Below are 13,108 nucleotides of genomic sequence, written 5' to 3'. Positions count from 1 at the left end.
GCATCACCAGAGCTCTAACTGTAGCTTGGATGAGAGAAGGTCCTTGTGTCATATAGTTATTACCTGCTGATGATCCATTAGCAGAACATTGCCTTTGATCACATTTGTGGGCTCTCCACTGCTTAAGAGAACCTTGGCCATGAGGTCTGTATATCCTTGGAAGAAAACAACTGGCCGTAACTGAACATCAAAGACAATGGCAGACATCCCAGCCATCAGCTCCTCCTCCTCTTCTTCATTAGTGTTCTCTCCCAGCACTGAGTCCAGCCCCTTTGCTTCAAAAGTGACCTTAAAATATACAGGCAGAGAAAAATCAGCTGCACAAGACTTGGTTTCTCAAGGGTTAGCTTTAACCATTTTCCTACTTGGGGAAGCTGGATAAAAAGCTTGTCTCATGTAGTGTAGTAGTCCATCTTTCACAAACCAATCTCTTCTTGGAGCAGTTGCCATCTTTAAGTGGAAGTATTTTTATTTCTGTAGGCAGACATTTGCAAAGTTGTTTTTTTATAAAATCTGCCCTGAAATGTGCTTAACAAGGGCCTGTTTTACCCAAACTAGCCAGTACAATTTTATATACAGAGCAGTCTCCTTCATATATAAGTAAGCTATTAGCATCTTATATAAGGTAGGCTTCTCTTGGGCTACATTTTGTTTACTTGTCCCGAAAGATGGTCATTGCAGCAGGGGCAGGAGTTCAGAACTGGGGCTCCCCTTTGTGACCCCAGATAAAACTAGGACTGCCCCTGAAGGAGAAGCAAGAGAAGTCAGACTGAACTTGATACAAGTGGTGTGGGACCAGACTTGAAGCAGACTGAGAGAAGTCCAAGTAAACTTGGATGTGTAAACTAGAAGAGGACAGCACCAGGTGACCTTGGCCAGCTATTCTGGAGGCCTGCTTGGAGAAGCTAGATGGGAAGCAGAATTACTTAAAATAGTAGCAGACCAATGGCTCTATAGTGAATTGGGAAGTGATTATATTTAAAGCCCAGTAAACCTGATACTCAAATGCCCTGGCCTTTGTGTGGCCATTTTATGTCTGTGCAGAATGACTTCAAAATCTTCTGGACATGCTTCAGCAGTACTGTATACACTCCAGACAAATGTAGACAACAACATAAGGTGCAAGGCAGCAGAGAATCAGGTCCTATTAAGGATGTTAATTGAATAAATATAGTGAGAGAAAGGAGAGATTGAGTGGTTTGCACTGTAGCAAGGAACTTGGAAAACTAGATTTAATTTCCTGCCCAGCCATGGTGGCCTTGGACAAACCACTCAGCTTCTTTGTACATCAACTCCCCTCCCATAAACTGGGGATAATTCCACTCCACTACCTCACTGAGGTGTTCTAAGTTGGCAAATAAATTAAAGACTGTAAAGCGTTAGGGACTGAAGTGATAGGGCCTGAAGTAGTATCATAGATAAATAGTCCAATTTGTAATCAGCCTTACAGAGTTGTTGTACCATAAAGTTCTTTGAGGAGTTTCCAGTCTCCTTGAGATGTGGAAAATATTACCATTACTAAACTTGGATGAAAGTGTGAGGGAAGTTTCTCTAAATATGGAGGCTCTCAGCAGCTCACAGCTTCCTGCTAAACTCTGCTTGTACATTTAGGCCGATTATCACATAACCAGTTTTAGGATGAAACTGTGGACACAGCGAAATTGATGGCAAAACTCCATTTGACTTCGAAAGCATCAAGATAAATTAAAATGGCATTAATTTAAAATTATCCATCCATCCATCCTTTCGTCCTTTTGAAAATCTCATGGACTTGATCCTCATCTAGTATAAATAGACACAGCTCCATTGAAATAGGAGGTAAAGTTGATTTACAGGAGCTGGGACAAAAGAGGGGAGAGGGGCTACATGTTTATAGATGGAAGAAGACAAAAACTCAAATGAAAACTGACAGTGCTGGATATAGTGTGGGCAGTTTGGCCAAAATAAGAAACTTTCAACACAGAGAAACTCAAAATGTCAAACAGCATATTTGCCTTGTTTCCTCCTACATATCAGTGAATAACACAGTTAGGAATTTAAAATTTCAAGTCTTTTTGTATGCCCTTAGATACTTCATACATCCTCTGTTATGGAGCAGTTTCTATGGGTAATCAGCAGGGATCCTGGTTTTCTCTTTTGTTTTAAAATTGCAAATTCTCTGATAAAAATGGCAAATTCTCTGATTAAAAATCTCCAAATAGGCATTTTTCCATGATTAAAATGAAACACTGCTATATATCGGTATCAGTTGAGCACAATATTTTATTGATATTGTAACAGAGAGCTAATCCCTGGCCCCTGTTACATGTGGGAATACAGTGACAACCAATGTCACTGCTTTTTGGGCCAGAAACCCACACTGAGACTCCGTTACTCCCTCACGGTGAGTCTTACCATACAGAAGCAGAGAATCAGCCCCTTCCCAGAGATAAGGGAGGGGACTAAGAAATCAAGTAGACCTGCTTCCTGCTTAGGAGGCTCCATGTTTGTGCCCGGCAGCCATGTTAGGTGGCCAGGAGTAAACCCAGAAGTCCCAGAAGCTCCAGGACTGATGAATCCCTGGTGGTGGGGAGTCATTTATAGCAGGGAACTGAAGATGATTGGATTTAACATAAGCAGGTTAGTTCAAAAGTGAGACGGCAAAGACTTACTCTTCCCCAGAGAGGGGACTGAGAGCACCATCTCCTAGTCAGGAGTGGTGCGTACCTGTGTGGAGGCACAGAGAGAGAGCAAGAGAGACAGAGAGCTGTCAGTGGGGAAATTGAGACTGCTGTGCTATATGGATTGATGACTGGAGCCTGATGAAGAAGTATATTGGGCTGAAGAAACACTGGAGCTGAGATTCTAGCTACCTGGTAGAGGACAACTGACATAAGAGATTTTTATTGTTAGAACTGGGTTCAAGACATCTGACTCAGGGTAAGTCTGTCTGTGGGACCTAACTCAAAAATCACTATAAAGGACTTTCCTAGAGCTGTTGGGGAAAGGGAGGAGGTGCTGACCAGAGAGATCATGCCCCAGTGGTTTATTGGGAATAGTGACAGGAGAAGATGTGAAGCCCAGGTGGAAACAAAGCCAGGAGGCCAGGACCTGCCTTGGGCCAGTCGCTCAGGGGAAGATCTTAAACTCACCATATGGGATGGTGAGGACAGGGTGTAGGGGAGGTGGAGACCTGTGAAGAGTGTCTATCTGTGAGAGGAGGCTGTAGTCCTTATTATTTTGGTACCGACAATCAGTTTCCCTTTCCTTTTTCCATCAAGGCGTGGTGGGTGAATATAAAGAAGTGGACTGCGAGCCTGACCCTGAGGCATGAGACAAGAGAGCTTGCCTACAGATATATTTGTAGACGAGCTACAAATACAATTTTAAAGCAATTTGGAAGCCTACTAGTGCCTCAATCACTTTAATAAAACAAATTATAAGTACCCATACATTTTGGCTTTTGACATTTAATTTTAGATTTTTATTATGGAAAATCAGAGGTCCCCCACCCCCTTCACACACTAGGATGCAGACACAGCTGTGGCTACCCCTCCCCGCCCCGCCCCACTGCTTTGTGGCTCTGGGCAGCCCTGTATGCCATGCCCTGCCTATGCCATTACTCCTCACTCCTGACCCACAGCCCCACCCCCCCCACTGGTGCCCCTCACTCCCCACCCATGGCTCCCCACCCCAGGGCTACAGGGTCAGAGACCTGGGTCTCAGCCTCCTGCCCCCTGCAGAAGTGCCCGAACCCTGGCTGCCATTTGCAGGAGGCAGCAACTGTTGCGGTGGATCACAGTGTGAAGCCCAGATCCCCCTCCCCCACAGCTGGCATGGTTGGAGCGGAGTCTATCAGGAGGGGTTGGTGCAGGTTGGCTGCTGTGGGCTCGGGCTCTCTGCCCTCCTCTCCCATGCTAGGTCCTGCCCACTGGGCTGCAGAGACTCCAGGGAGAGGGCAGAAGGAGGGAGCCTGAGCTTTCAGTGGCCAGCCCACACCTGCCCCATGCACAGATCTGTGAGGCACATGCCCCCCACATCCTCCTGGAGTGTGTGCAACAGCAGGGAATCAGCTCTCCTTGCTGCCCTCTGGACAAGCTGCCTGTGGCCCCATCTTGCTCCCTGCCTGGGCTCTGTGGCTGTGCATTCCAGCCCTGGGCCCCAAGCCCCATGCACCACCTGGGCTGGGCAGCAGCCCCAGCCCTGCCCAAGTCCCTCCCTCACTATGGGGGTCTCAATTCCTGCCCCTCCCCTCCCTCCACTAGACTTACCTGAAGGGAACTGCTCTCTAGGCTGCCTAGCAGCTATGTGCATGTGTATTTGTGCACATGCACATGGCACCCTCTGCTGATTGCCCTTCTCCCACTCCCCTCAGCCTCTTGCAGGCTGGAACTCTGCAAGGGGAAACCCACAGTCTCCTGTGTTTTTCTCCTTTAAAGGAGAAAATCCAGGTTTTACTATGTTTTTCCATGGTGAACAGAAAACCTGGATACCTGGTAATCAGACAGAACAGGACAGGTGAAAGTCATGTAGAATGTAAGCAGGCACAGTATAGGAAATCCTGTAGTCCTGTTAAGTCACTCTGAGTTTCAGTCCAACTAACTGACCTGAGCTGCTTGAAGTTGGTGGCCATGGCTTAGGAGTAAAAAGTCAGAGACACTCTTCCTCAGAAGACCTACTTCAGTAAATAGCAAATCCAGAGTGAAAGGGAAAAGCACATCCTTGGTGACTGAAAGACATAAAGAGACACCAGTAAGAAGTACTGTACAAGAGTCATCACAGACCAAATGTTATATACCTGCTTCTTCAGTGTTCCCATTATGGCTGTAAGGGGAGGAAAACTCTGCAACCTTTAAACTGAAAAATAAAGAATATAATAAGGCTGTCCACATAATTTAATAGGGAAGATAAGGATGTTGCCATGGGATTGCAGGGAGTTCAGTAAGGTATTCTATGCTCAGTGAGTTAATTTAGTGGAATTATGACTCAAACACTGAAGAGCATTGATGATGGTGCTCTGTAACTTGGTGGGCTGCTGGAGACAAAGAACAGGAGGCTAGAGAGACACCATTCAAGGAATCAGTTCACTAGCACTGTATACCTCTTCTGTCCAAGTCTATAGTAGCAGAATTGAATGGAGTCCATACACTAGCGATTGAAAATCTGACAAAGTAACTGAAATATGAGGGATACAAAACATGCTCCTCCATGTGACCTTGTAATAAACAAAAGATTAGCCCTACAATTTTTTTTTTCACCCGCTCTTCACTCATTTTGCCTCCGCATGCCCAAAATATCCATTAGGGATAGGGAAAGGAATATAATTGTAAAGCTAAATGAAACAATATAAATTGGGACAGAAAAAAGAGCAGGAGGGTGGAAGCAAAAGTATTTGAACAACTGTTTAGTTGGCATGAGCTGTCATAGCTCTACTGAAATCAATGACAATGGAGCTATGACAATTTACACCACTGAGGATCTGCTCCTTTGAAGAAAAGCTTATTAAAACCTCTAATGAATTAAGAAATAATGAGAATTTTAGCTAGTCTTTTAGTCTAGTATTAGGAACAATGTTCTGCCCCACAAGAGATATAGCACAGGTTTGATGTCACGATTTGGCTTCTCTTTCTGGTCAGCAAGATCCAGGAAAAATGCAGTACTGGAGTGCTCAATGCTTGTGTGAAGTATGTGAGCATTAAGGTGTTATAGACAGATGTATGTGTCTGATTATGAGGGGAGAGGGACATTATTTCATGGAGATGGCTATCAGGCACTTTCAGAATAGCATTGATGGTCTTTGAAGAGAAGCAAGGACAACGGCTCTGCTGATGGAGTGATCATTTTTGCTACTGAGTCACTCAAGGAGTCACCTTTTTCTCTAAGGGAGAGCCAGTTTTAGGATTGTGGTGGTCCCCTCCCTCAACATACATTTTTTAATCATTTCTTTCCCTCTACTCTAAAGGATATTCAAATACAACTCTGCACATACACATGCATATACAGATGACCAATGTGCTCAGACACTGGAAGATACTTACAGGAGACTCTCAAAAAATGCCTATTATAAATGGGATAGTTCCAAAAGGCAGATGTCCCCTGTTTTCCAGTGGCCCTTTGGCAGTGGATTCCAAAATTGGGCTTTCCCTATGGGCACCTTCATTAATTTTTGGATATGAACTTAAACACAATTTTGTTCATGTTGTCACCTGTCAAAGGTCCTGAGAAAGAAGAGGAAATGCCAGCTTTGGAAAGGTAGCTGTAATTATTTATCCATGGATCTTTCAGCAGTTCTTTCATTGCCTTCCTGGAAAGAAGGAGAAAAAGGTTGGGTGTGAGGCAACCACCCACTTTTCTCTTCTCCACAACAATCCCCCCTCTCCCGGAAAAATTAGAATTCAAATATGAATTGAGCTTGTGACAGAAAAAATAAGGCTGCCATTTTGGAAGGCATTTTAGAGAGGATAGGCAATATACATTTAAAAATATAAACAGATGCAAACGACACATTGATATGTAGTTAAACGAGCACTTTTTGTAATGTTTCCCTTTTAGTATCTATCTCCCAAATGAGGAAGAAAATGGCTTGGCAATAAATAAATAATACACACACACACACACACACACGCACACACATTGTATATATTATAATATATAGTAACACAGACACTATTAAATCTATCGGAATATAAAATAATACACATATATGTGGTTTTGGCAACTATTAATCATTATTAATTAAATATTATACACACACACATCTAAGCTTTATTGGTTGTAACTAATCTTACTTAAACAGTGGTTTTCAACTTTTTTAGACTCAAGATACTCTTCATGTAGACTCAAGGCACCCCTCAGAAAATGCCAGTTCTTAGCTTTCATTCATTTTTTGACTATGGAAAAAATGGTAGAGCAATTCTTGCGTTACAAAGACCTGAAAAAGACCATGGCAGGATATTTTTGACATTATGGGTTCCTATTTGAAATCTCTGCATTAATCTTTTGAAGCATGTTAGGGTGTTTGCCCACCTAACAGTGCTAATAATATGTAGCATCCTATGGCACCCTTAAAAGGATTTCACAGCACCTCAGAGTGCTGCAGTACCCTGGTTAAGAATCACTTTCTAAAGCATGAGAAAGACTGAGGAATATTGATCATGCTATAAGAGAAGAATGAGGACAGCGGAGCGAAGTGGAGTTGTGGAATGTTACTTTCCTAGCACTGAGTTTTGCTAGGAGTAGCCTGGGTCTAGTGCTATTTCTGCCAAGTACATAGTATGATGCGCTAGAACTGGGTAACATATCCCATGTGACTAATCTATTTGGTGAATTTAGCCACCTTTGATCTGTGAGTTATCTGCAAACACTGACTGATATTTTTAAATTAGTCTGTTGTTTAAAATGATCCCACGGCTGATTTATATAAACATATTTCAGCCGATGGCTTGCTTAAAAACTCTTTACCACAGGCAGTGCTTTAATTGATGGCTGCTTCTAATTCTTTATTCATACTGTGGGGTTGATCTCTTAAATCATGGAGTGGTGTTTCTGTTTCCTGATTGCACAACTTGCACACCTCCAAAAAGTTTTGAAAATGACCAGGTAAATACAAATACTTCCAGAGTGAATTTCCTCTGAATATCTGTTTATGGGAGCATTCATACCACTTCCCATTTCTGCATGTTTTTGTGAATAAAAAGTTGTTCAGACAAATCTGTGCAGGAAGTGAATAAAAAAGACAGTGACTATCTTGGAACTGTATTCACATTTTTAACTGACCAGATAATATTAAGACTTTTGTAGAGGATTATGCACAGCTCAAAAAAAACTTTTCCTTTCAGCCAACTGCTTGTTTAAGAATCTTGAGAGAGTAATAAGAGAGCTATAAAATAGGTTTTATGCTGCAAACTGGTTCTTTATTATAAAAACTTTTGTGGTTTTTACACTAACAATCTGGTGTTCCAATCAGTGTTGCCCGCTGTCTTCAGCTGACACAATGAGACATCAAATATCAGTGGCCTAAAGCAACAAAATTGAGGACTTAAATTGGTTCGTGTAGGAAAATGAGACAACAATGAAAGGAAAAGGAAAATGTAGAGCATGAAGAGAAAAAGGGAAGGAGAGGAGAACGGGAACAGAGAAAAGAATGTATTTAAAAGAAGAGGGGGGAAAGGGGTTTTGGGTCTAAAAGTAACAATTCATTTGCCACACTCACCTTGATGGGTGATGGGGAGAATGTAAACTACTCTGGATTTTTGACAGCAGAAATGTTGCCATTTCTGTTTCCAGTTCACGGGTGGCCAGTAGGATATTGGTGATGTCCATGGGCAAAGGTTCATTGTCTAACAGGATTTCCGCAGCAGTCAGGCGACAGGTTTTTTCATACTTTCTCATTTTCTCATGGAAAATTCTTCTCATTGCTTTTTTCACCTAATGTCAGAATCCAGTTAAAACGTTAATCCTCACTATTCTTAACATGAGGGCCTTATCCTCTTTCACATTTGTGCACTTCTGTGGTATTTATGTAGCTGTGTAACTATAGCTTTTGGCATTTGTACACTGTCTGGGAGTCAGCATAACTATACTCACCTCACACTTTCCTACAGCACAAGCTCAGTAGGCTGCACTCTGATGGAGCAGGTGCCTGGGCATAACAGAATTGCCTTGGTGCGTGCAGAATACAGGTATCAGAGACCACCAGAAGCAGGCGTTTCCAACTTTTAGCCCAATGGCTCAGTGGTAGGGCACCTGCCCAGGGAACAGAAAGCCTATATCCTGAGCCTCTCTCTCAGAGGAAGTTTGAGTCTGTCTATCCTACTTCAAGAAGCAGGTCTCAGGGTAGGAATTGCCCAGAACACTCCCCACCTCCTCCTTGAAGCTGGCTCACTGTGCGTTGCCAGTAGGGTTGGCATTCACCGGGTAAAATAGACAAAGAGCACTGAGATAGTTTCTGCCTCAGGCTAGAACCTGGACCCCTCCCCTCCCAGTCTACCTCAGTGAGCCACCTTCCTTCCACTTTGTTATCTCCTCCTAGCCACACACATTTTCCCTTCCTAGCTCCTCAATAGGCCAGGCTCAAGATGAGGGTGGAAGTGCACTCTGGGCAATGCTAAGCCCTTGGCCTGCTGGTTAGAGCACATTGCTGGGAAACAGAAGAAGCAAATTCAGATGCCTCCACACGAGGAGCCCTAAAATCTGGACCTCCTCCTCTGTGTGTAAGTCCCCTACCAGTAGGCCATTGGGCTAGAAGGTGGAAGGTCTTCTTCTACCTTTTTCTCCCCTTTCTCCATTTTCCTTCTTGCAGTGATGTATGTAAGTCAATCCTATTCTGCCACAGCTGCAGACAGAATCCAGCCTGTGCAAAGTGGTGGAGACAGTAAGTCTATTCATCTTGTGATAATTCAACTGCCTGGAGAAATTTATTTTAGCAACTAATACTTGTGTAGCAAGCACACACCTTGTTTTCTTCTTTCCCAAGGGCAGGACAGAGGGGCTTCTGGGAAGGGCAGCTAAAACCACTACCTTGATGCAGGACATGGAGACCTGCAGTAGTTTCAAAGATGGCTAGATGAGAATTATATCTTCTGTCCTTCCTAACACCCCTGCAGCCACAATATTTTGTGTAAAGATCAAATGACCAAAGAAAAGCTCTGAGCTAGGTGGGTTTTTTCATACCTCACCAGTGATGTGTTGAGTGGAGAATCTTTGTAGTGCAGACACTGCTGTACCTGAGACTGCTGCAGAGCCTTCCTCTGCATAATTCAGGAGGATAGGAATGGTTTCAGGGAGCAGGGCATTCTTCAGGGACAAGAGGTAAGTGACCATCTCAGACTCTTCCTCAGTTTCACTTAACCTTCTCAGAACAGTTTCCATTCCAAGTTCTACTTCCTGTTTGTTTGGAGAAGCAGAGGAGGATGAAGAAGGAGCACATTTCAAGTAGCCATGGAAAAGAAGGGAGGGCTGAAAAGAATAACTATAGTTATTGTGTCAGGAAACCCACCTGCAATCCACACAGCTTCATCCGGCACAACTTACCAACTAGGGAGCCAGTGACAATTATCCCTGTTTTCCAGATAGCAGGGGTTAATTGCTTTCCATTCAGCTTGTCCTGGGAGACCAGAGATGAGGGGGTGTAAGAAAATGAAAGCAGAGAAAGGTGAAGATGAAGAAGCCATTTTTTAGTGATTACCCCAGAGAGTTTATTGAGAACATCTTCCTAAGTTTGCTCCCATCTGCATTGGAGGAGGCAACTCATAAGCTACTGGTAATACTGTAACATGCTGATTTCTACAGTGAGCAATTAAGCTCCCATTGTCTGTAGCATGCTGATAAAGAACAAATTCTGCTGTAGGTATTTCCTCAGAGGAATGTTTCTTCCCATGTCAGGTATCCACTTGAAACCATATAAAATAATATAAACAGAGGGATTTAGTCGCATAAAAATATATTTTGCTTTGCCACCTTAGTCTTCTTGTAGGGGGTTTCTTTCTCTTTGATAGACCCTAAAGACTCTGGGTTTTTTCCCCCTCTGTTATAACATTCTTCTTTTACTGTACAAAGTTTCAAAATTCTACCTGACAAGAGCTGCATGGCCCAGTCCAGTGTGGGGGAAAGGGGAGCAGGGAGGAGAGGCAGCTGGGAGAAGTTACTGCTGAGTAAAGGACAGTGATGCAAGATCACTTTCTGAACAAGTTATCACGGGTTCTAATTGGGCACGTCTACATGTGGAATTAATACACCTGAATTTTCTACGCAGAAAATTCAGGTGCAATAAACTGTTCCTAGGCACGTATCTGAACATGAGCCCATCAGGAGTAAATTTGCTCCCAATGGGAGCAGTTCAGTCCAGGGCTGCTCCTGCCCTACTCTGCCCCCCCTCCAGTAGCCAGGGTGAGCTCCAGGCTTCCCCAGATGCCAGTCCTGGGCTGGCAGGGGTGACAGGGACTGGTCTCAATCTCCAAGGCGGGGATGGAGCTGTCAAGGCTCTGGGAGTAGCTGCCTCTCAGCCATGTGGAGATTGGGACCCAGTCCAATCTGCATGCAGCTGGCAGGCAACTGCCCCCAGAGTTGGGACAGTTTCCCCCACCCTGCAGAGATTGGGGCTGAGCAGGCAGCAGTTGTGGCCCTCTGTTGCCTGGGCTGACCAGGTGCACAATTTGCTCCTGGTCAGGGTCTACATATACTCTACAGTACATTAGTTAATGCACTGTTTTTCTAGTAGATGTACGTATTGGTAATAGCAAATGGCACATTAGAGTGATTTAATATGACGTAATTGCCATGCATGTGTATATGGTGATGCTTTACTGCTCATTAGATTAGTCTAATGTGCAGTAACGTGTCTCCTGTAGATGCACCCACTGTGTAGTAAGTGTGTGGCTGGCTCTGGCTGAATGCCAGAATGAAATGTTCCTACCTGAGTACTGGGTCCTTCAAAAATGTAAAAAAGAAATTTTAAGTAGGATCAGAATTAAACAATTTTCTGCTATGAGGATGGACAGGGGCACAAGAAAGAAAATGCTTACTAATAAGAAAGGAAACTTACTAACAACAGGCGAAGAAGCTCTTTTGAGGGTCGAGGAGAGAAGGCTGCAGCATAGAGAAACTTTTCCACCAAGGGCTCTTGCTTTTTGTTGCTGAAATCCAGAAATTCAGAAAGAGCTACTAGGGAAGCTGTTGACTGGGCAGCCACTGCAGCATCAATGAAGAAGGGACTGAAATGGGAGAAGGCAAAGGATTATGTGTGCTATCTTCAGCTAGTGATGGAGAGAAGCGAAGTGCCTGGGGACAGCTGGTCCTCTATTGGTGTAAATTAGCATAGCTCCACTGAAGTTAATGACATTACATTTCTTTATATCAGCTGGGGACATGGACCTTGTTCCTGTTTCCCCTGAACCTAGATAAAAGAGCCAATTCAGCCGTCCATTGAAGTCACATGGAAATGCACTCCCTTAAATTGGGGATACCTTGACCCCTTGCCTTTTCAAATGTGTACAGAGTAAATCCAGCATCATTTACTTTCTACCTAAATATAAACACTTCCTGAAGCTTCAGCTAATAAGTAACAGAAATAGATCATAAGTTAGCATATCTATAGAGCCTCTCATCCAAAGATAATGTAAAATATACAAAACAAAACAACCCCTCAATATAAAAAGTAATATGCAGCAGTTGCATATCTGGCACTATATTTAAATGTAATAAAATACGATCCACATCACTTAGTACCTCCTCTTGGCAGCTATTTAATAGCATACAGTGATGCTAACCAATGACTGTGGTTAGGAAGGAAAGAATGACATAATCTATGGCATTAGAAATACATGCTGGGCCACAGAGAGCAAGGATTTGCATTTCTGTAGGGTCACACATGTCTGAAAACTTCACCAGAAGATTCAGTCTAATATGAGCCAAGTCTGCACCAGAGACGTGTGGCTTGTTTGAAAAGGCCATATCCTAGCTGTAAGTTTTAAGTATGTGAATTACACTTAAAAAAACGGGCCTTGAACTTCCCAGAAACATTATTTGAAGTGCTGGGAATAAGCTGGAAATGCTATTGTGTCTTTGTATGTCAATTAAATCTGATTATTTAATTAATAAATCCAGAAACACTACAGCGGGAAACAAGGGCCTCTGCCTTTTAGATCAAGACAGGCATTGATGGGTTGACTTACACTGTCTTCTCTGAAGCCTTCCTCAGCAGCTGGAGCACATCCCTCTTTTTGGCACTGTGCAACATCTGAATGAGCCTGTGGAACTGCCAGGTTGTTGACACCTTTGAGATATCCATTCTGACTCTCCTGTTACCAACTGTCTTCAGATAGTCTTTTAGCTGAAAAGTAACACTCATATTATTAATAGCAGCAAGGTTATATGGCTTCTTTCACTGATACAGCCCAAAGCTGGAATAACATTTGAAGAGAATAAATACAAGGGTTTCTTAAATATAACCAGCCTGGGGTGGACGTAGATATCCCATCCAGCACAGCACATTATACGCACATTTTTAGAATAGGAATAAAGAACGTTGTATCACCGTAGAACATTATTAGTCAACAAGAATTTGTTCAGGGACAACATCTTTGTTCTTGTAAAACTTCTATGAAGTGTGTGATGACTAAAGACAGCCAGA

The 13,108-nt window shown here is 43.2% G+C and overlaps 1 protein-coding gene across 1 annotated transcript in view; it reads right to left on the bottom strand.

Moving 5' to 3' along the window:
- LOC102567068 (microsomal triglyceride transfer protein) overlaps window positions 1-13,108 on the bottom strand; it is a 33,868-nt gene that overhangs the window by 6,186 nt on the left and 14,574 nt on the right. The window contains exons 8-15 of the mRNA XM_006265069.4: window positions 12,651-12,808; window positions 11,522-11,690; window positions 9,977-10,084; window positions 9,652-9,864; window positions 8,192-8,406; window positions 6,186-6,283; window positions 4,587-4,708; window positions 64-288 (exon numbers count right to left, since the gene is read on the bottom strand). Of these exons, the coding sequence (XP_006265131.3) occupies window positions 64-288; window positions 4,587-4,708; window positions 6,186-6,283; window positions 8,192-8,406; window positions 9,652-9,864; window positions 9,977-10,084; window positions 11,522-11,690; window positions 12,651-12,808 (1,308 nt within the window). The remainder of the gene's footprint in view (window positions 1-63; window positions 289-4,586; window positions 4,709-6,185; window positions 6,284-8,191; window positions 8,407-9,651; window positions 9,865-9,976; window positions 10,085-11,521; window positions 11,691-12,650; window positions 12,809-13,108) is intronic.

Source organism: Alligator mississippiensis, chromosome 6, assembly GCF_030867095.1.
Source record: "Alligator mississippiensis isolate rAllMis1 chromosome 6, rAllMis1, whole genome shotgun sequence".
Taxonomy (NCBI): Eukaryota; Metazoa; Chordata; order Crocodylia; family Alligatoridae; genus Alligator; species Alligator mississippiensis.
The sequence above is the reverse complement of the archived record's forward strand: the minus strand, read 5'-3'. Positions and strand labels throughout refer to the sequence as shown.